This window comes from Monodelphis domestica, chromosome 2 (assembly GCF_027887165.1).
Source record: "Monodelphis domestica isolate mMonDom1 chromosome 2, mMonDom1.pri, whole genome shotgun sequence".
Classification (NCBI taxonomy): domain Eukaryota; kingdom Metazoa; phylum Chordata; class Mammalia; order Didelphimorphia; family Didelphidae; genus Monodelphis; species Monodelphis domestica.
In genome coordinates, this window is record NC_077228.1 from 83,646,167 (window position 1) to 83,670,347 (window position 24,181).

The following is a 24,181-nucleotide window of genomic DNA, read 5'->3' on the forward strand; positions in this document are numbered from 1 at the left end:
ATTTTATAATAAACAATCAAAGGTCTTTTTTTTTCTGCTGTGGTTAGTACCATGAGCCAAGTGTACAAATTTGCACAACCTTATTACCTGGCTAGCTAAAAATAGTAAACAAGCAAATTAACTATTTGGAGTATCCAAGTTAGGAGGAAAATTTGAGTGCATTCTGTTGGATTTATCCCTAATTTGGTGATACATTCTTTTAGTCCCTCCATCTGTTGCTCCTGGATCTACCAATATTACCGTTACTGTAAATGTTCAAACTACTCTGGCATGTGAAGCAACTGGAATCCCAAGACCATCAATAACTTGGAAGAAGAATGGACAATTTCTTAATGTGGATCAGAATCAAAATTCCTACAGGTGAGAAATATTTCATCCTAAAACCTCATTTTCCTACTACTGAGTAGAGATGGGAGATGAAGAGAGAATAAAAGAGAATTTAAATCTTCATTTGTATTTCTGTCAAATTTTCCTTTCTCAAATCGAATACCTCTTTTTCTCAATCCTCTTCTTTCATGACCTCTGCAGTACTTGACAAGACCTTCTCCTCTTGAATACTCTTTTTACAAACCTCTGGTCTTTAGGTTTTCCTCCTCCAGATTTGATCTCTGGTTCTCAGCTTCCTTTACATTCGTGACTTAACCCACTATGCATATACCCAAGGCACTTTCTTGGATGCTGTTCCCTTTTTTCATTTAATCTTTCTCAAGTGCCATTTTTTGTGCTTAAGATTCCAAAATCTATATACAATGGTATGTAAATTACTTTAGAATGCAGTAATTTAGATATGGTCTCTTTTCGTGACAGCAGTGGTCATGCATATGTGCTTCTACTGACTCTAAGCTGGCTCAGAATCTTTGACCTGGATCAGATGAAACCTGGTTGAACTGATTTCACCACCTTTAGTTAGTTCTCTTTGTCAGCTGAGGACTGGATTTTATGCCAAACATATGTATGGCATCATCTCTTTGGATTTCATTGATCACTTTTGCCATATTTGAATTCTTTTCTATGGCTTATATTGCTTCAAGCAAATATGCAAAAATTATAGCTCTTGCTATGAGTACTAAGAGCACACTTCAATAATAAGATGGCACAATGGATACCTGGAATGAGGAAGACCTGATTAAAATCCAACCTCAGACACTATATGTGACAATAGACAAGTCAATTAATCTATGTCTATCTTGGTTTCATCATCTGTAAAATGGGGTGTCTTAAAAAAATAAAAGGGGGAAGTTTTGTGCCCCAAAGGGAAGGTTGGACTTTTGGTATGGAGAGGGGGAATGAGAGGAGAACCCACTTCCACAAAGCGGGGTACAGGGGAGACAGCAGATGTAACAGATTGGCTCAGAGGAGAGGGGGTTTGAAGATTTTCCCCCTTCTGCCTACCCTCCTTAGCTAAAGCTGCTCTCCCCAATTTGCTCTTGTCCCCCCTCCACTACTTGAGACCAAAAGATCTCTCCTTGATCTGTTCACTCACACTTAGCTTGGGGAACAGATAACTTTTAATGTTAACTGAATCAGATAATACAAAAGGAATAACAGGCAGGGAAGACTGGGAAAAGGAAAGTGGGGAAAGGGGTCCCTGTCTCTATCTAAATCCTATCCCCTCCCTCCTTGAGTTATTTGGGGGGGGGAGACTCAGGCCTTGGCAGCCTGAGCCCCCCTTAGAGAAAGTCGGGTTGACACCCCTGGGCAACAGGAGCTGAGGTAAAGTCTATTCAAGTTTCTCTTCAGAAAGTCCCTTCAATTAGGAAGTGTTGGGGGGAAAGATTTCCAGTCACCAGCAAGAAAAATGGGTAACCCTCAGTAGAAAGTCTTTTCCTACCTTCTCTCTTCGGATTCTCAAGACCGAGAGTCCCTCACTGCTCTCCTCACCAGAGTCTTCTCCTCCTTCCGATTCCACTCCTGGGGCCCCTCCCCTGTCAAGGTGATCAATTTAACATACTCTTCAGGCTGGCACTTTTTCTTTAGTGCCAGCCTCTGTCACAGGCGATAATGATAGTACCTATCTCCCAGTGTTATTTTGAGGATAAAATGAGATGTGTGTAAAGGATATTAACAAACTTTTAAATGCTTTATAAGTGCTCGCTATTATTCAATGACTATTGGAGATTTTACAATGGCTATTGGAGATTTATTAATGTGGAGGTGTTCTACATTTCAAAAATCATTCAAACCTTCAATGAAATAGAATGTCACATTGAAACTTAAAGGAAGAACATGAAAACTAAAACCACCTCCAAAAACTGGTATGTTTCTGCCAAAGAGCTTGATTAATACTCTGAAAACAAGCAAAATTTTTAGAAAAAGGTGTCAGCTATAAGTTATTATCCATCCCTCTAGAGTGTAGTATAGACTTCTTGGAGTGGGAAGATTGGGAGAAGGGCAGAAAAAAATGGAAGAACTGCCTAAAATTGGCCATGAAGAAAAAAAATAGACTTGTCCTGGGCAAACAAAACAAAAATTGGGTCATAGAAGATTGGGAAGAATAGTGTAATTTCATTAATGAGACTATAAGGCTATACTAAAAGCATTATTAGAAAAAGTCCAGATAAGTCTGTAAGATCTGTGCATCTTTATCAGACTTTTAAAAATTCACTCTAAAACATGTTTCAAAACTTTTTCACTTCTAGGGGGCCCAGAATTCCCCACTGAAGAAATCATGAACTCTGGCAAATATATTTAGGTTCTGCTAAAGAGAATTTTTCCAGAATTGTAGAAATTCTAAATGGAAATAGATTACTATAACTTAACTTTGAACCATGTAACATATCACAACAGGCTAAGAAATATATCCAAGAAATGGAGATAAATATGTTTCAGTGGCCTGGGATATAACCTGTGTGTTATGATCAAGGCTGTATTTGGAAAAATGGACTGTTGTCAAAGGTATCCTTAATATTCAATATATTCATGATGATGAATGAAAGAATATAAAAATCTTCTGAATTAAGTGCCATAGTGAAAAAGTTTACTGCATCAAGAAGGAAGTGTATTATATATTGCTTTTTAAAGTATAAAAAGTTATTCAGTTAGTAAATTTAATTATTTTATTTTGTCTCAATTAATTTTCATACCACTCTTTTGAGTTCTAATCCCATTTGATTATTATACATTTCATACTAGATAGTACATGTTGCTCTGTTGTTCAGTTGTGGCTGACTCTTCCTGATCACAAGGACCATTCTGTACATGGGGTTTTCTTTGCAAAGATACTGGAGTGATTTCCCATTTTCCATTTGGGAAAGTATCTGAGGCCAGATTTGATTTCAGGTCTTCCTGATTCCAGACCCAGCATTTTATCTGTTGAGCCATCCAGCTACTGATGAGCTACATCCAGCTTAGTTGATTAGCTGACTACATTATAGTTTTGTAAAAAAAAAAGGGCTTTTATATTATTAATAATAATGAATCTTAGCTAGAACAGCAAGTGTGATTGTTTCCTTTCTCCTAGAGTTGTAATACCCACCTGAGCCTTCAAGTTTTCAGGTTTTGATCCTCTTGAGAGGCTGGAGATACTTCTCCTTTTTTCTACCATCAGTCTGAGAGCCTCATTTTCAGAAACTGTGACTAGTGCTCCAGTGACATTAGACACATTAACACTGGATCGCTTATTCCTTGACTGTCTGGAATTCTTGACTGTGTAAATCTTGAAGAAAATTGAAACCACAAATTATTAAATCTGTTGATAAGTATAAGTTAAAATTTTAGTTTCTTCTTTAATAAAATTTTCTATATTCAAAACAAACCTCCAGACTATTGTACCCATTTTAAAGTTCTACATTATAAAGTGGCTTTAAAATTTACAAAGCACTTCTCAAGTTTTTTCACTAAATCCTTAGAATAACCCTGTGAGATTTGTGCTATTTATTATCTTCCTTTTACACATGAGAAAACAAGGCTGAGACAAGTTACATTGACTTGCCCTAGGTCATATATTAGTATCTAAGGCAAGTTTGATCTCAGGTCTTCTTGAATGAAAATGTAACACCATTCCTGGGCCACCTAGCTGATTCTAATAGTCAATGTTTTCTTTTAGATGGTTTGTTACTGTGGCCGATTTCTGAAATCAACAATATATACCTAACAATGTGCCATGAACCTTAGACATTTATAGAAATACTTCAAATGAAAAATTAATTGGATTAATTCAAAGCTTAATCCCAAGACATTGGCTAATGGGACTAATGATCCTACTCTGTTTAGTTAATGAGCAAATTGTGGAGAGAGAGTTCAAGCTGGGCAACTGACCATCCAGGAAGATAACTAAAGAGGAGGAGGAGGAGGAAGAGGAAAGTGGAATAAGCATGTCACAAACAAAACAATAGGGTTAGAAAGAAAGAAGCAACAAAACCAGGTCAAGAGGAGTGGGAATTAAATTCTAGGAAAAAGGGACAGATGTCTGAAAGTGAACAGACTGACTGGGGAAAGGGGGAAATATCAAAAAAAAGGACACAAAAATCCAGAAAAATGAAAATGTATTCTTTCAGGAAAGGAGCATTAGGAAAGCTAATGAAGAACATGAGAAAAAAGACCTGCCTAGGAAAAAAATATATGGCTGAAGAGAACACTAGATTTAATTCCCTAAAAAAAGCAAAATTTTCCAAGACTTTTTATGCTAGCCAATTCCTCTTAAAGAATCATAAAATCATATCATCATTCTTTGCAATCACTATGAATTACTATACCAAAAAATAAATAGGATAAGAAGGTGAAAATCAGCTTTGGGTGCAAAACTCCAATTTTTTTACATTTCTTCCAGCAGTTTAGAATCTTTATGGGTAATGCTAGGTCTAATTGATAATTTTTAAATTTTTTTATTTAATTGAATAATTTAGAGCATTTTCCAGGATAACAAAAATCATGTTCTTTCCTTCCCCTCCCTCCAACCCCCTCCCATATCCAATGCAAATTCCATGGGGTTTTACATGTGTCTTTGGTCAAGACCTATTTCCATATTCTGGATATATGCACTAGGGTGATCATTTAGGATTTATAATCCCAATGATATCCCCATTGACACATGTGATCAAGCAGTTGTTTTTCTTCTGTGTTTCTACTCCCACAGATTTTCCTCTGAATGTGGATAGTGTTCTTTCTCATAAGTCCCTCAGAAATGCCCTGGATCATTGCATTGCTGCTAGTAGAAAAGTCCATTACATTTGATTGTACCACAGTGTATCAGTCTCTGTGTCCTATGTTCTCCTGGTTCTGCTCCATTCACTCTGCATCAGTTCCTGGAGGTCTTTCCTGTTCACATGGAATTTCTCTAGGTCATTGTTTCTTTGAGCACAATAGTATTCCATTACCAACAGATATCACAATTTGTTCAGCCATTCCCCAATTGAAGGGCATCCCCTCATTTTCCAGTTTTGTTTTTTTTACCACCACAAAGAGTGCAACTATGAATATTCTTGTACAAGCTTTTCCCCCTATTATCTTTTTGGGGTACAAACCCAGCAGTGCTGTGGCTGGATCAAAGGGAAGACTGTCTTTTAGTTCCCTTTGGGCATAGTTCTGAATTGCCTTACAGAATGGTTGGATCAATTCACAACTCCACCAGCAATGCTTTAATGTCCCAACTTTGCCACATCCCCTCCAACATTTATTACTTTCCTTTACTGTGATGTTAGCCAATCTGCTAGGTGTGAGGTGGTACCTCAGAGTTGTTTTGATCTGCATTTCTCTGATTATAAGAGATTTAGAACATTTTTTCATGTGTTTATTGATCATTTTTATTTCTTTAACTGAAAATTGCCCACTCGTGTCCCTTGCCCATTTATCAGTTGGTGAATGGCTTGATTTTTTGTACAATTGATTTAGCTCTTAAAAAATTTGAGTAATTAGACCTTTGTCACAGTTTTTTGTTATGAAGATTTTTCCCAATTTGTTGCTTTCCTTCTAATTTTGGTTACATTGGTTTTGTTTGTACAAAAACTTTTTAAGTTAATGTAACCAAATTATTTATTTTACATTTTGTAATTTTTTCTAACTCTTGCTTGGTCTTAAAATCTTTCCTTTCCCAAAGATCTGACAAGTATACTATTTTGTGTTCACCTAATTTACCTAGAGTTTCCTTCTTTATATTCAAGTCATTCACCCAATCTGAGTTTATCTTGGTGTAGGGTGTGAGATGTTGATCCAAACCTAGGCTCTCCCATACTGTTTTCAAAGTTTACCAGCAGTTTTTGTCAAATAGTGGATTTTTGTTCCAAAAGCTGGGATCATTGGGCTTATCATAGACTGTCTTGCTGAGTTCACTTACCCCAAGTCTATTCCACTGATCCTCCCTTCTGTCTTTTAGCCAGTACCATATTGTTTTGATGACCGCTGCTTTTTTGAGGTTATTTAATAGAGAATTTGACTTAGAGGAATCTAAATGTTTTAACCAATGCCTCATGAAATAAAAAAACCTCTAGGAAATTATTAAACAAGTCATCATGTCCCACGTAACTCAGACTTTTGAAACATCTCTTCTAGATTGTTGTCTTCTGGATCACTAGTTATCATTTCACCTACTGTGGATGACACTGCAATCTATGAATGCATGGTATCAAATGATGCTGGAGAGGATCAAAGAACCATTAGTCTCAATGTACAAGGTATGACTTTGTCAGAGTAAACACAAAGACATATTTTATTATACCTAACATTACATCGGAGGCCTTTCTGGTCTTCTCAGTTCTGTAGTCAAATAGCATTCACTATGAAGTGTAATGTTGGATAAAGTGGAATATACAAGTTCCCTAGGAAAGAACACCATCTTTGACAAGATTCCTTGGAAAAACTAGAAAGCAGTCTGGCCGAAAGTAGACTTAGACTTAACACCTTACATTCCATTCCATATTACATTCTGAATGGATGCATAAATTTAATAGCCAACTCAACAATTAGAAATTATCATACAGTTTAACAATTATAAAACTATTAGACAAAAGCTAATCACACATCTCTCACATCTAAAAGTAGACATGGATTCTTACCACAAGAAGAATAAGAGGCACTTGTAAAAGTTAAAATGAATAATTTTTGTTGCATCAAAATGAAAAGTATTAGCATAGATAAAATTAATGCACATATGATAGAAAGGGAAGCAGTTGAATAGGGAAATTTTTCTAATCAAATCTTTGTGAATAGGGTTTGGTATCTTAGCTATATAAACAATTAATAAACATATTAGAGACTATCAGCCATTCCTCATTAAATAATTGGTCAAAGAATATTAACAAATGTTGTAGTCAAGTAGAATTCATTATAAAGGAAAGAGCAAAATCTGCATATTTATGTTTTAGAAATTTGTAAATTTGAAAACACTTATAATATCATTTCTTTTTTCTCATTTTTTAGTTCCACCTTCCATAGCAGATGAGACAACCGATCTCTTGGTAACGAAATTGTCTCCTGTAGTGATTACCTGTACAACTTCAGGTGTACCACCACCTTCAATTCACTGGACAAAGAATGGAATAAGGCTGCTTCCCAGGGGAGATGGCTACAGAATTCTATCTTCAGGTATTATTCATGCAAAACTATGATTTCTGTGATGGTATTGAAATATATTGAAATGTGTGTCTATAGTGCCTATGGTTTATGTGGCCTTTGGCAAGTCACTGAGACTCTCTCAGTTCTAGTTTCCTCATTTTTAAAAGAAGAGAAGAGTACCTCCCTCATCTGGTTATTGAGAGGATAAAATGAAATAACATAACTAAAGAACTCTATAGACTTTAAAGTACTATATAAATGGTGGGGAGATTTTATTCAGCCTTCTAACTTTTTTGACCCCATTTGAAGTTTTCTTGACAAAAATACTGGAGGAAGTGTGCCGTTCCCTTCTCCAGCTCATTTTATACATGTGGAACTGAGACAAACAGGGTTAAATGATTTGCCCGTGGAAACACAGCTAGGAAAGGTATGAGACCATATTTGAACTCTGGAAAGTGAGGCTTCAAACTCTATCCTCTGTTCCACCTAATTGCCCAATCAGTGAATAGATATAATAACTTTCTTTTACGGTAGTATTATATATACAGAATAAATGCAAAATAAACATGAGGTAGTTGGGGAAGGAAGACAATAGCAGTAGCGAGAGATCAGAAAGATACTATTTGTTGGCCATCTTGAAGGAAGTAAGGGATCCTCTAAGGCAGAAATAAGAAAACAGTACATTCCAAACATAGAGGATGGCCACATAAAGGCATCGAGATAGAAGAGAGAGTATCCTCTGAGGAACCGAGAAGTCAGTTCAGCTAAACAGTAGAGTTTGAGAAATGAAGCAATTTCTAAATGATGCTGAAAAGACAGGTTGGGATCAACTGGAAGAGATCTTTAAAAGCCATACAAATTTATATTTTATCACAGTAATAAGGGCATTTAGAGTCTGATCAGGGAGAGTGACATGATAAGAACTGGACTTTAGGAAAATCACTTTGGCAACCAGATTAAGATAAAGAAATGGGATAGGGAGAGCCCAATTAGAGAGACCATCGTCTGAGTCCAAGCAAGAGGTGGATTGAGGTGGTGATGAACTAAAGTGAAGTGGCTCGATGCAAGAGATATTATGGATATATAACTGGTGAAATTTGGCAGTTGATTGTATTCATCGGGGCACATTGGAGGAAAGGGTTGAAATCATGCTGAGATTACATAATTGATAGACTAAATATGCCAGTAACCTTGAAAAAACTCCCTAAAGGGGAGAATGTACCAAAAAAAGTGGAGATTTTTTTTTTACCTTTTTCAATAATAAGTTCTCTTTGGGGCATTAGTGGTAGAAAATCAATCAGGGAAAGATGATGATAACATACATACCATCTCACAGATCTTATAAGAGAAAAATATTTTATAAACTATAAGATTCTCTATGAATTATTTTTATCTTTATAAATTCTATAAATTATTTTTAAAATTATTCATTAGGTAATATGTTCAGTGGAATGAATAAAACTTATATATCAGGATTGATCAGGCTTAGATATACTATGGGAATAGAAAAATCTCCTTTTTCCTCTACTTGAGGGTTTAGAAGACGTCAACAAGATGAGCCACTGTAGAAGCTGGTGGAGTAGGAACCCTCCAGGATACATTTGTTCCCGAATAGATAAGCACTCCCCTAAGTAGAAGGACTGGAAATATTATTAACTTGGTTGCACAGCAAAGTGTTTGGATGTAAATGAGATGCTATCTGGATAGGACTGCTAAACAAATTTGTTGTATTGCATCACAGCATCGTCAATAACATCATGTCACTGGATGCTTTTTCTCCCCAGGGGCAATTGAAATAATGGCTGCTAAATTAGACCATGCTGGAAGGTACACCTGTGTTGCCAGGAATGCAGCTGGCTCTGCACATCGGCGTGTAACCCTTCATGTTCAAGGTAAGGGAGGTCATTTATGCAGAAAATGCCTTCTTATGTTTTAATGATTTTGATCATTCTTGAAACAGTATTGCTATTCGATACAGTAAAACTAAATTTATATTTATGCTGGGAAAAAGTCATTTTAAAGTTGACTAAAAATATACAAAATAATAAATTACAGAATAGCCCCAGGGTTTTTATACCACTAATGTACAGTAGAAAGATTTGGAATCAAAGAATTTAGGATTATATAACCTCTTTGGCCCTCATTTCTCATCTGTAAAAGAAAAGAGTTAGACTAAATAGCTTCTAAAGCCCTTTCCAACTTTAAATCCATGGAATTCTGCTCAACTGAAAGACCTTTTCCTTTTTTTTGACTATGAAATCTGGTCCTACTTATCTTCTGTTGCTATTTTTTTATTAGAAACTCACTATACTGGCTGGGCACTGAGCATGCAATGTGGTCTTTGTTTTTTCTAGAACTGCTCAATTGCTATCCTGTAGAATTGTGAAGCAAGATATGACTAAATCCATGTCCATAATAAATGTTTATTTCAGTGTATTTCAAACTTTGTATCATTTGATTTTCTTAGAGCCTCCAATCATTCAATCCCAGCCAAGCAATCTAGATGTCATTCTGAACAATCCAATTTTACTGCCATGTGAAGCAACAGGGACACCCAGTCCTGTCATTACCTGGCAAAAGGAAGGCATTAATATCATCACCTCAGGTATCAGTCACAGTTTGATACATAGATAATCAGTCCTTTACAAATTTAAGAAGTTGTTCTGATTTTTTTTTAATTAGAAAAGATTCTAAATCTTTGTTTTTCAAAAATTTGCTGTAGGAGAAAGTTATACAGTTCTTCCTAATGGTGGTTTACAAATCACCAAGGCTGTTATTGATGATGCTGGAACTTATATGTGTGTGGCTCAGAATCCAGCGGGTACAGCCCTAGGCAAGATCAAGTTAAAAGTCCAAGGTATGTTTCTGGGTTGTTCTTGTATTATGTAGATTTTATTTTTGTACTAAATATAATTAAAAATCGTGTCATTGCTCCTTACCCAGAGAATTAAAATAAAGCATATAACATTTTGTTTTTCCTCACATCAACTTTATGAAGTAGGAAAGAATGGTGATATCCATATTAGAAACTGGAAAAATCATATCATTTTTGGAATAAACTTAAACCTCAACAGTTAGTAGTACAAGGTAATCATTGTGTCCATATCTATTAAAGTACAGAATATATGCTGAAGGGTCTTTGCAATTTTAGAACATAAGACAATTTAAAATTATTTCTAAAAGAATTTTCCTTACAAAATTTTCTTGGACAATTGTCGGACTTGTCATCCTGACTTTTAAATAGAACTTAGGGTTTTCAAGTAAATCCATTCATAAGACTCAGGAATATGCAGGCAATTCAGACAACTTATTAAAGTGTTTTTTGTTTTAAAGTCATACAAAACAACCAGTTGATTGATTATGTTTAATTCAGCTACTTAAAAATTATTGTAACATTATTTCCCCTTTCCTTTGTATTGTGTCAGTCTAGAAGAAGGCTGAAGCCTTAAGTTATTAGGAAGTTTTATAGATAATTGAGATTTAAATGAATTTATTTTTATATCATATAGGAATAGCTTTTCTTCAAGGAGAGTCTTGTGTTGAGATCAGTTTTTTAATAAAATTAGAAATGGATCCTGAACTATTTAATTTATATTTGCCTGTTGTAACCCAGAATTTGGCACAGTGCCTCGCATAATATATACTTGCTGACTAAATGATTTTAATATAATTTCCTCTGATGAATTTCCCAGACATTATTGGTCTCATTTGACAAGTAATTATAATTCCAATTTTCTTGAATAGATCTTTTGGTTCTTATTATTCTTCAGTAATTATTAATGAAGGACAACTAACAAAATAATCCCTGGGATTTTATGGACTAGGAAGTAAAATGTGAACATTTTTCTCATTTTCATTGATATACCTTCAAATTTTCTGCATGTAGTTTATACAACTTTACCAGTCAATTGAACCAAGACAACTAGAACTGATTTTTTACCTGGGACATATCACATCCTGTATAGAAATCCTTATAGATATACTCTCAAACAATGGAATTACAAAGCACAAACCAGAATAGATAAATCAGAGTTTCTGACTGGATAATTCAGTTGCCAGTATTTGGCTCTCCTATATAAATAATATTATAAAATATTTTAGGGAAAGTCTAAACTTCCACAGAAAATATAAGCCATTTCCAGCTTGGTACACTGATCATAAACCTTCCACAGATACATTTTTCCATCATTTATTCATTATATAATTTGAAAATGTCTAATGTGGTATAGTAAAAGATGCTAGAGTAGACATATAGACGTTATAAGCTTATAGTCAAGTTAGGAAAATCAGACTCATGCAAAAAATAACTATGAAGAGGAAAACACATATTACTTCAGTTGTCTGAGTGTTACCAACAGGAAATACTCTGGAAATTCAGAAGGGGAAAGATTGCTTCAGACTAGGAAGATCAGGGAAAGTATTCCACCATGGAAGAGTTGGGATTTGATTTGACCCTTGAAGGATAGGTAGATGAAGACCAGATGTGGAAGGAAGAAGGGAAGGACAATGCAGATTAGGACATTATAGTGAAGAAAGCAATTTGGAAGAGAGATAAAAGGTTTTGTTCTATTCAATCTCCTAAGAGTTGATAATGAATGTTAAAGTTAATATTTTTATCAAGAAGACAATAAAATTTGTAAATCATCAGAGGTTATATGCACATATGCTATTCCCTGAGTTAATATATTTTTATTATACATTTGTGATCTTTTTTATAAGGCTTAGTGATACTTATTTGCTGATCTAAAGTAAATTATTTTTGATGTTGGTACAAAAATAATAGCAATTGCTCTCATTTATATATAGCATATTAAAGTTTGCAAAAATTTTGCACACTTGCATTTTATTTTATGGAATAAAATAAACATGCAAATAAACAAAATGCAAAATGTAGATGTATCATTATTTTGCTCAAAAAAGAAGTTTAACTCTGTAAGTATCTTTCAGTTCCTCCAGTCATTCACTCCCATCCAAAGGAATATGTCATCTCTGTGGATAAGCCTGTTACTCTGCTATGTGAGGCAGAGGGGTACCCACCTCCTGACATCACCTGGCATAAAGATGGGCATGAAGTGACAGAATCGGTTCGCCAGCGAATCCTTAGTTCAGGGGCCTTACAAATCGCGTTTGCTCAGACCGATGATGCAGGGCAGTATACATGCATGGCAGCAAATGTGGCAGGGTCACAAAGCTCAAGCACCAGCCTCATCGTCCATGGTAAGTTGTATTAAGATGAAATTGTTGTAGACTGGTTCATTTTCATGACAAAAAGAGTATTTTTTTTAGTGAAACCTTCAGTTTTATTTAAACTCTTTCCATTCTTTTTTTTTAATAAAAAGAGTATTTTTTAAAGGTATAAGGCAGATTATTGATTGTGCACGGAAAAGGACAGGTGGAACGTTTGTATATCAACTTGTTCTTCATAGTTGCCCAGAATTTATAAGTTTGTGAGAGAAAGAATTTAGTTCTGGAGTCCTCAGATTTTCCCAGTTTCCCTACCCTTTTATTTCCAGTAAACCTCTTACCCTCAATTCAAGTATGAAAGGAAAAAATTTTAGAGTTGATCATGCATATACATATAATAAATAGAGATTAATTAACTTCAAGAAAATAATATAGCAATTGATAAAATATTCCCTATTCATATTTTTAAATATTTACCTTATGTCTTAGAATCAATATTAAATGTAGATTCCAAGGCAGTAGTACAGTAAATGCAAGGCAACTGGGATTAAGTGACTTGCCCAGGATCACCTAGCTGGAAAGTATCTGAGCCAAATTTGAATTCACAACCTCCTACCCCCAGATCTGGCTCTCTCTTCACTGTGACACCTAGCTCCTTGCCATCCCAATATACTCTTGACAACTTTCTTCAACTCCGTGGGAGATTACACACCCCAGATTGGGAACCTGTGAGTTGTTAAAAAAGGATCTCATACCATCAAAACACTTTCTAAATTATTTTTATATATTTTTGTCTTATACCTGTGGCTGCTATTTGATTAGCCTCTCAGAATCTGTGGAAATCACAATGAATCCCCTTATCACTGTCCTACCATCATATCTATACCCTAGTCATAAAAATCAGACTTCTAGTTAATTTTTAAATGGATAATAGAATGCTTACAGATGTCTTCTCATAGGAAAGAAAAAGCTTAAGATGTGATATACTCTTTATCTTTAAATAGATAAATTCTAAAATATCTGCATGTGCTATAGCTGGTTATTTTTGTATATGTAAATGTTAAACCTTAAGCAAAATGCCTATTAATATGTGTAAGGAGATTTGTCTTTATTTTTATGCTTTTATTTATGAAGCTTATAGTTTATTTAAAATTCATGTTCTTTTAATAAAGAACCTTAGTAAAAATTGTTTCCATGGTTCAAATATTTTAAATATACAACTTTATACATTAGGAAGTCAAACATTTCAAGTAATTATGCCAATCAAGGCAGTAGGGTTTAATTAAACAAAAATAATTAAATATTATACTATAAACATATATAAAAGCATAATTTATGAAGCTGCTAATTGTTCTTTTATAGTTTTTTCTAATAAAGAATAAATTCAAGATAAGGACTCTCTTAGAAATTGTTAATTTGATCACTTCTTTCACATAACTTGTAAAGATGTGAGAAAAATTCTACCCCTTTCTTCTAAAGTTTTTGAGAAAGTACAAAAGATTATTCACATTTTAGCTAATTCCTTTCAAAGTAATGTCGGCACTTATACTATAAAAGTGCCACTTTGATGTTGCAAGGATTAAAGCTTTCTTCAGTACTTTCAATGATACCTAAATCCAAGTTCAAATAAGAGAATAAAAAAGTTATAGTGAGGAAATGGCTTGATGTTATGGCTCATAAAGAAATAGAGCTAATGTTGAAATTCTGCTCTGCAAATATAAAAATAGAATATCATTGTCTTGATCTGCTTGTATTTTCATGTATTGGAAATATGAAATAAAATCCATATTTATGATTCATATATTGTATATTTATATGATGATTATAGTATACTATTTTCTTTTAGCATTCTTATGAAATTCATTATCATATAAATGCTTCACCATTTTATCAGTTATTCCTAACAGCAATTCTATGATTCTGCATCAGTACTTACAGTGGATTTATTTTTACTATAAAGAAATGGAGGGAAAGTCTCTAGCAGAGAAAAATCAGAAAAGAAGTGTGGTGATAGAAATATTCATTATTTTTAAGTTTGTTAGATTCATAATTAAACTTACAAATTGAAATATGTATAAAGAGCAATTTACGAATGCAATAATTATTCTTCCAATAATATGGACATTAGCAAATTTTTAGGGTTTTTATACTCAGCAAAGGAGGAAAAGACTCATAGATATGGTGTTAGAAGGGACCTTATAGCTCTGAGGCCAACCCTCTCATTATACTGATGGGAAATCAAGACCCAAAAAGTTAAGGAACTTGCCCAACATCCTTCAGATAGTAAGTGGCAAAGCCAGCATTTGGAACCAAGTTCTCTGACCAAACCCATATCTATCATTTTTTACATGACACAGTGCTATCGGGATCCCTAACAGGAAGAATACCCATACCGATAAAATCACAAATCCATAAATGTATTAAAGTATTTATTCATCCATGATTTAATCCATCAGGGTACTTCTACCAACATAGATGGCAAATCTCTCTACAGCTTGGCAAGTGATCTTTAATAGTTATTATGGTTCCAAAAGTGTATATGCAGCTGACCTGGCAATAAGCCTCTCTAAATCCTCATGAAACTACCAGTCTGCTGCCAGCCACATACCCAAAGCCTTTCCAGTTAGGTATGACCTGCCAGAGCTTGTGTTCTGCTGGCAAAGCCTTCAGGAACCCAGAATCACCTGCACACAACAAAGAAGCAGTTGATGTGGAATTTGGTAGAAGACTGAAATGTATACAATAGTCCGTGAAAACTAGGGCTCTTTCACAGTGACAGGAATTTGATCCCTTCAAAAGTGTATTTTGTAATAAAAATTCTGCCTCTTTTCACTAAAATAGCAACCAAAATGAGATGCAGAAGTTTTTAATCTTGGAAAAGAAATATTATTATGAAACTAAATTTAAGCATATTTTGGTTATTAGTAACAGAAAAGTGGTATTGTTGACCACCGATTTTTGTTTCCATCTAGATCTATTCATTTCATCTAGATATCTATCTTTTTTTATATAGCAAAAAAAAATTAAATTATTGAATGCCATTTTGAGAACAGCCTAAAATGTACTAAAATATGTTCTTTCCATTGTTAATTTATGATATTAATTCAGAGATTGCACTGGAATTCCCAAAATGACCATCTTTATTTCTTTATAGTACCACCTAGAATCCGCACTACAGAGGTGCAATACACAGTCAATGAGAATTCCCAAGCTATTCTACCATGCGTGGCTGATGGAATCCCTACACCAGCAATAAACTGGAAGAAAGACAACATTCTTTTAACTGACTTATTGGGAAAATACACAGCTGAGCCATATGGAGAGCTCATTTTGGAAAATGCTGTTGTAAGTTTAAAAACCTGAGCAGATTGGCAAAATGGTTTCATACTTTTACTCACCCTCGGTATGTGTTTGGTTATTTTTTTAGTCATGAAAATAAATACTGAGCTATATGCGCAAGTTTGGTTTTTGTGTAAAACTGAGGTTTTTGTGGGGAATTCTATAATAAAAGACTTGTAAGCCAGGGAAAACAAGAATACTTAGGAGACTATAAGAAGAGCCTGAGTAGGACAGATATGATTTTGGGGACTACTTATACCTAGAATGCTAAGGTTTTTATGTTTTTGTTTATTTTTCCAAAAGGGCTGATATAAGGGGCAGCTGGGTAGCTCAGTGGATTGAGAGCCAGGTCTAGAGATGGGAGGTCCTGGGTTCAAGTCTGGCCTCAGACACTGCCCAGCTGTGTGATCCTGGGCAAGTCACTTAACCCCCATTGCCTAGCCCTTACCACTCTTCTGCCTTGGAACCAATACATAGTATTAATTCCAAAACGGAAAGTAAGGGTTTAAAAAAAGGGGGAGGGGGGCTGATATAAATCAAGAACTCCAGTTTTGTAAATCATAAGACTTAATTGTGTTGTCAGTATTTGACATGTTAAACTGATCCAAACTTACTTGAGATTCAAAGTAAGAGCATTGGAAATAAATCCTACTTGTCTGTAAACATAGCTATTTTATGGCACAAAAAATTTCAGTTTTCATAGCCTTTACTTATTGCCAAAAAGTTTTGTCATTTCAGTACTACATTTACCATTATTAGCAATAATGAGTATTTAAAGAATGCTTAATATTTACTAGGCACCAAAAAAGGGCATAAGACATAGACTTTACCATTAGGAAATAGTTTAATTGAGTAGAGAAGACATTCATGAAAATAAATCATCAAATTATGACCCACATTGTAATTCAATTAATATTAAGTACCTACTTTTATGTCTAGTATATTCTCAAAAACAAAGACAAGAATGTAAGTTCCTTTGTTCTCAAGGGATTTACGTTCTGTTGAAAGAAACAAATAATATATACACAGGAAAGGAAATACAAGTGATTTGTGGGAGAGAGGACACTGATTCTAGGGGAATCAGAATAAACTAACTTTAGGAAGTGACCTTTGAACAGAGCCTTGGAGAGGGATAGGAATTCTCAGAGGCAGAAGTGAGTAGAAAGATGCTTCAAGGACTGGGAGAAAGCCTGTGGAAAGACTTGGGACATTGGGCAAGTGATTCATTTATTTATTATCTGGGTCTCAGTTTCCTCATTTGTAAGATGAGGGAGTTATACTAGTTGGACTTCAAGGTGTCGTCCATGTTCTTAGAAAACCATTGAAGTGGTAGATAGTATGATGTTTGTGAACAACAGAGATTTGTTTGGATAGGATGCAGAATGCATGATAGGGAGTAGCATGAAGTAAGCCTAGAAAGATAGGTGGGAGTTTGTTTTTTGTCCTAGGGGCAACAGAAATCCACTGAAGTTTCTTACCCAGGATAGTGGCATTGGCAGTTGTGTGAAGGATAGATTAAAGAAGGAAAAGGCTAGATTGAAAGACAGTAAATAGAAGGTTCTTGCAATAATCATATTTAAAAAAATAATGAGGATCTACACTGGGTGATATCAATGTGAATGAAGAAGAAACAGATGCAAGAGATATTTTTTTGGAGGTAGAAATATAAAACAAACAAACTGACAACTAATTAGAGAAGAGAGGAGGTAAGAGAGAGGGAAAAGTTATGGATCACTTCCAAATTATCAACCTGGGTGACTGGAAGGATGATGGAGCCTTCAAAATAAATAGAAGAATTAGGAGAGTTGAGTTCAAGGGAAAAAAATAGTGAGCTCTGATTTGGGTATGTTGAGTTTGAGATGCCTTTGGGACATAAAAGCAGAGATTTCTAGGAGGCATTTAGGAATGGAGTGGTAAATCACAGGAGAGAAGCAAACTAATTATGCAGATGTGGCTTTCATCTGATTAAAAATTTTAATTGTCCTCAGAGGTAAGCCAAGATCAGCAAAAGCTGGGGATAAAACTGTTGGGAACATCACTGCCTAAAAGGTGAGACAAGGATAATAATCATGCAAATGATATTGATGGAAATCTTTGGAAGACAATCTGGGAGATGGGTATTCAAGTACATGATTCCTCAGAAAACTTAAAAAGGATGAGGACTGATAAAAGTCCAATAAATGCAGGAGATGTGATTGTAATCAATACAATTGGATTTTTTTTTCATTTAATGTTTCACTTTCAGAAAACCTGTTGTTCTTTAAGGTCTAAGTTTTCTCTCAGAAAGCTACTTCAAAGAATATTTCGTAAATTTAGACGACTATAGCTATACCCTTTACAATTTGACGGGGCTCATATTTCTATTTCATTTATTTTTTCACTCGTTAGTAGGATGAAACTGATAGATTTTTCATTCTTTCTTTCAACCACTTAAAATTATTTTTGGCTTATTATTCCCACCTTAGAATTTTAATAAGAAAAGAAATGGAAGATCTTCTAGAGAATTGGGGCAAAAACCCTTCTTTGTTTAGTTGTGTATCCCAACATTGCAATTAGCTGTCCTTCCCTTCCAAGAATTATTCTTATATAATTATTATATTATTCTCCTTATTCTCATAGTATCATGATTCAACCCTAAGCATAAAAATCTGATGCACTGATTGCCAAGAGCCTTCAGAATCTTCAGTTTCTCCAATTGTTTGCACAGATATAAGGGGGCATCCTTAGGCATTTGCTGTATTGAGAAAAGGTTTATAAGACTGAATTACTTTAAGAATTATTTTTATAGTGCTATATAATATACTCCAGCCAATATTTTTCTTAATCATTTTTTCAATAAGTGGTCATTTTCAGGAGCAAAAGAGATGATCATCAATAAACTTGTAGAAATCCAGGTTGTTTCATAGCATGACTTCTCCTTTGAGGAACTGGGTATAAATGCTACAGGAGAGTCATGAACTTGAAATACTGTGCTCCTTTTTTTTTCTTTAAGCCTGAAGATTCTGGCAGCTATACCTGTATCGCTAACAATGCGGCAGGTGAGGACACTCACACAGTGAGCCTGACCGTGTATGTTCTACCGACTTTTACGGAACTTCCTGGAGACATATCTTTAAATAAAGGAGATGAGCTTAGGCTGAGCTGCAGAGCCACTGGCCTTCCCCTGCCCAGGCTGACATGGACCTTTAACAACAATATTATCCCAGGTAAGTAGCATCCTTCTCAAACCTCTGCCAGGTTCAACCTCTGTATGTCTAGGAGGCAGCTAGGTGGTTCAGTGGATTGAATTCTGGGACTGGAATCAGGAAGACCTGAGTTCAAATCCAGCCTCAGATACTTTCTACTTACCTTCTGATTGCCTAACAAATGAATCCACTGGAGAAGGAAATGGCAAACCACTTCAGTATTTTTTTTGGTTTTGTTGTTTATTTATAGTATATATTTCTATCTGCATACACACATGTATGTACAACACACAGATATACATGTGTATTTATGTACATCTATGCATGTATAGATGATGTACATGTTGCCTGTGTGTACAAGCTATTTTCTTTTTTCTTTTTTTTTACTTTTAAACATTATTTTATTTGGCCATTTTCAAACATTATTCATTGGACACTTCAGTATTTTTGCCAAGAAAACCCCATGGATAATTATGGTTCATGAGGTCTTGAGTCAGACACAATTGAACAACAACAACATGTGCCAAGCATTTGTTAAGCACTGGGGGTGTTTACTTCTAGCCCAGGACAAAACATTATAATTACCCCATAAATATGTGTGTCATCCTTTGGGAGTGCACGGGAAAGATAGTGCTAAATATTATAAAATAAATAGTCATATAAAATTGGTAAGTACTTAACCTTTCTCTTTTCAAATCGGCCAAATTAATTAAAAAATTAATTAAAAAATTAAAACAGGAGCTACTTTCATGTCTCTGATTTAAATTAGGGGAAAGAGCAGTTGTGAGATAAAAATGAAATCAGAAATTTTATATCAGTCAATCAAAAGATAAACATAAAAGTTCCTACTATGTGACTGAAAATATACTAAATGTTGGGGATTCCAAAGGGGGCAAAATATCATTCCTGCCCTCAAAGAGCTCAGCAGCTAAGGAAAGATAGAACAAGCAAACGAATATGTACAAATAAACTATATACAGCATAAATGGGAAAGAGTTGAAAGAAGATAGACTTTAAAATTAAGAGGGTTTGGGAAATCCTTCTTGTAGAAGATGAGATTTTAGCTGAGACTTGAAGAAAGCCAGAAAATCAAGTAGAGAGAGATGAGGACAGAAAACATTCCAAACATGAGACACAGTCAGAGAAAATACTGTGATGGAGTGTGTCTTGTTTGTGGAATAGCCAGGAAGCCAGTGTCACCAAATCAAAGAGTATATGAACAGAAGTAAGATGTAAAAATACTGGAAGGATAAGATGAGACCACATTATGAAGGGCTTTGAACACTAATCAGAGGATTATGTATTTGATCCTGGAAGTGATAGGGAGCCACTAGAAGTTATTGAGTAGAGGAGTACATGACTGACCCTACTTTCAGAAAATCTCTTTAGTGACTGAAATGAGTATGGATTGCTACAGTGAGAGACTTGAGGGAAATGTGTACAAAAGTATTTTGAGGTCCTCAAGTATGTGGACAGGCATAGGATACCTAACCACTCAGTTCCTCAGTCTACTTACTTACAGTGACCACTTTTCTGTCCCATCTCAGCCACATATAAAGATGTGTGGCTACTTGTTTATTTGGGAACACCTTTAGGGGGTTTGGTTTTATAAGATTATTCACTTAAAATGAACAATATTGAAATATGTTTTGTATGATGATACAGGTATAACCCAGAAAAAATAAAATTAAAATAATAAAAATTATTTTTTGAAAATGTGTAGCTAATTAAGTCCTCCCTAATTAAGTCACTAACCCATTGTGACTCTTCCAAACCTTTTCTTCCACTTTCAAGCCTCCTATAGTATCCCCTCTCCCCACCCTCTCAACTGAATTCAATTCAATTAATAATCAAATAATTGAACTTTCTTTTCTCCCCTTATCTTCATCTCATATGCCTTCTGCCACTCTCTCCTTTAGCCATCTCCCATAATAAGATGTCTCTTTTTCTTGCCAAGGCAAACCCCTCTTCTTGCTCAAGTGATCTCATTCTATCCTGTTTTCTCTAGAAAATTACCACCTTCACTCCAGTGTCTTTAAAAAGAAGCCCCCGAATAGGGTGAGGAATAGTTGGACATGATTGAAAAATGACAACCACAACAGGATCTCAAGATCACCAGCATTTAAAACATAGATTTAGAGCTACAATAGGCTTTAGAGGACATCTGCTCCAACTGTCTAATATTAAATATGATGAAACTGATGGACAGCTGAGCTGACTTGGAGGATAGACAGCCAAGCCTAGAGTCGGGAGGTTCTGGGTTCAAATTTGCCCTTAGACACTTCCAAGCTGTGTGTTCCTGGGCAAGTCACTTAACCCCCATTGCTTAGCCCTTATGTCTCTTCTGCCTTAGAATCAATACATAGTACTGATTTTAAGATGGAATGTAAGAGTTTTTGTTTTGTTTTTTTTTTAAATGAAGTAACTGGAAAATCCATGCACCTTGTTCTAATATCAAATACTGCAAAAAAAAAAGGAAAAAAGGTCTGATAACTAAGAGCACTTTCCTTATTTTGTCTAATGCATTTGTTTCCTGTGTACCATTTGAATTATGTTGCCAAGTTTTGCAAATTATTTTCATGATTCCACCCAAATTACAAAGTTATGTAAAAATAAAACACAACAAATCTAAAAACAAACCTCTTCATTTTTTAAAGTGAAAATGTGATGAACTGAAATAAAAATTTCTTTCAATCCCCCCCCAAAAAAGAAAATTACCACCTTTATCATCTCTACTCTCTCACTTATCTTCAAAATTTCCATCTATTGGCTTTTTCTCTGCTGCAAACATTCCTCTGTCTCTAAAGTCCTTTAAAAAATATCGCTTGATCCATTTGTCCCCACTATTGTTCCATCTCGGTCTTCTTTGCTGGATCCTCATCCAAGTCAAGCACCTTAAAACATAGGTGTCCCACAAGGCTCTCTTCTTGGGTGCTCTTACTTTCTCAATATATACTATTTCACCTGGTGATATCATCAATTCTTATGGATTAAATTATCATCTCCATGCTGATAGCTCCATGCTATCTAATCATAATCCTTGGGCTAACTTTCAGTCTTCCATCTGGGCTACCTATTATATACACCTTGTATTGAATATCCTGTAGACCTCTTCAACTCAACATACCCAATACCTTTTTTTTCAAATCCTCCCCCTTCCAAACTTCCCTGCTACTGTTGAGGGTACTACAATTCTCTCAGTCACCCAGGCTTATAACCCAGGTGTCATCTTTGACTCCTCAGCCTCTCTTGCCTCTCCATGTCCAACCCATTGCCAAGGTTTGCCCATTTACCTTCATAACATCTCTGACCTATTTCCCCATTCTCTCTTTTAACTCTGCCACCACTCTGGTATAGATTGTTAGCCCCTCGCTTCTGTTGTAGTAGAATACTTCTAGAGTATTGCTGCAGTGGTTGTTTGGTCTCCCTGCCATAAGTTTCTCCCCATTCCATACCATCCTTTAATCAGCTGTCAATATAATCTTCCTAAAGGGAAGGTCCAACCAGGTCACCACCCCTAAACAAACTCCATTTCTCCCTCTCACTTCTAGGATTAATATTATAAAATTCTCTGTTTTAGCATTCCAAGCTCTTCATAATGTAGCCCCCCCAAACCACAACCTTTTCAGTCTTCTAATACTTTTCACACACACACACACACACACACACACACACACACACACACACACACAGGTATTCTTGGATCCAAAGACATTGGACTCCTTGCTATTCCTTAAACAAGACATTCCATCTCCAGCCTCCAGGCATTTCTTTCTCTGGAATGTTCTCCCTTCTCATCTCTGCATCCTGATTTTCCATCCATCCAAGTCCAAACAAAAAAGCATTGATTATTTCTAGTTTATCCTTTAGATAGCATGTTGTTTGCATGTCATCTACCCCATTAGTCTATGAACTACCTGAGAGCAGGGACTGTTGTTTATCCTTCTTCGAATCTCCAACACTTCCAGTACTTGCCAAGTATTAGGTGCTTCATAAATGTTTATTGCCTGATGACATAATGTGATGTGAGCAGAATCAAGTAAACAATTTATACAAGGACTAAAACACTATAAGGAAAAGGAACTTTAGAATATTTAAAAATTCTGAGAAAAACAATAACCAACCATATCCCTAGGGAATATATGATTCAAGCATGATATCCATCCCTATCACAATGAAGTGAAGATTTTAAAAAGAGACCTTTTTTTGGAAAGGGATACTGTGTGGATTTGAATTATGTAATTATACTGATTTTTATGTAACAAGGTATTTTCCACCCTGTTTTTGAACTGAGAAAGTTTAGGGCCAAGATGGGGATAGTGAAACCAACAAACAAAAAACAAGCAAAGAAAGAAGCAAAGAAAGTTTTAAAACTGAACAGGAGAAAATAGAAGTGGAGAAGGAAACAAGAGTTTGGAAAATAACATTTTGAATATATTATTTAAAAAAACAAATGGCATGAAATAGGTTCTTGTTTTCATATGTATTCCTTTTGATATTCTTCTGTGTATATGGAAGTATCCTTTTTTGGTGCTAATATTGCTAGTAAGAAAATAAAATGATAAAACAATGAAACAAAGAAAAGGTATAGAGACTTGACCTGTGATATCATTGATGAGGAAAGTCTCTCCAGCATTGCATGTTAGCCCCTTTTCTACAATTAGAGGCTTGGGAAAGTTGTCCAGAACACTTCTTGCCCATGATCATATCGCCAGTATATGTCAGAGACAGGGATTAAATCCTAGTCTTCCTGGCTTCCAAGTTTCAGGTCTCCAAAGTCTGATGAAATATAATTTAGTTATTTTTTAGAGAAATTCAAGGTACAAAAAGTATACTGTGAGTGAAAAATAATTTCTCAAATAGAATTAGTTTTCAATCTAAAAACCTCTCTCTTCTTCTTGCTTTTACTTTTTTTTTCATTTCTCCAGGGAAGGGGGAATATTAAAAAGCATAGAGAAGAAATCTGTAAAAAATCTTCAGCCTGT

The 24,181-nt window shown here is 35.0% G+C and overlaps 1 protein-coding gene across 4 annotated transcripts in view; it reads left to right on the forward strand.

Annotated features, from left to right (window-relative positions):
* The window catches only part of HMCN1 (hemicentin 1), a 520,282-nt gene that overhangs the window by 423,563 nt on the left and 72,538 nt on the right, over nucleotides 1-24,181 (forward strand). For all 4 annotated transcript variants that reach the window (XM_056815653.1, XM_001375804.3, XM_016430009.2 and 1 more), the window contains 9 exons: nucleotides 204-360; nucleotides 6,487-6,608; nucleotides 7,354-7,518; nucleotides 9,273-9,380; nucleotides 9,956-10,093; nucleotides 10,211-10,345; nucleotides 12,436-12,705; nucleotides 15,827-16,017; nucleotides 19,004-19,217. In XM_056815653.1, coding sequence (XP_056671631.1) covers nucleotides 204-360; nucleotides 6,487-6,608; nucleotides 7,354-7,518; nucleotides 9,273-9,380; nucleotides 9,956-10,093; nucleotides 10,211-10,345; nucleotides 12,436-12,705; nucleotides 15,827-16,017; nucleotides 19,004-19,217 — 1,500 coding nt within the window. The remainder of the gene's footprint in view (nucleotides 1-203; nucleotides 361-6,486; nucleotides 6,609-7,353; nucleotides 7,519-9,272; nucleotides 9,381-9,955; nucleotides 10,094-10,210; nucleotides 10,346-12,435; nucleotides 12,706-15,826; nucleotides 16,018-19,003; nucleotides 19,218-24,181) is intronic.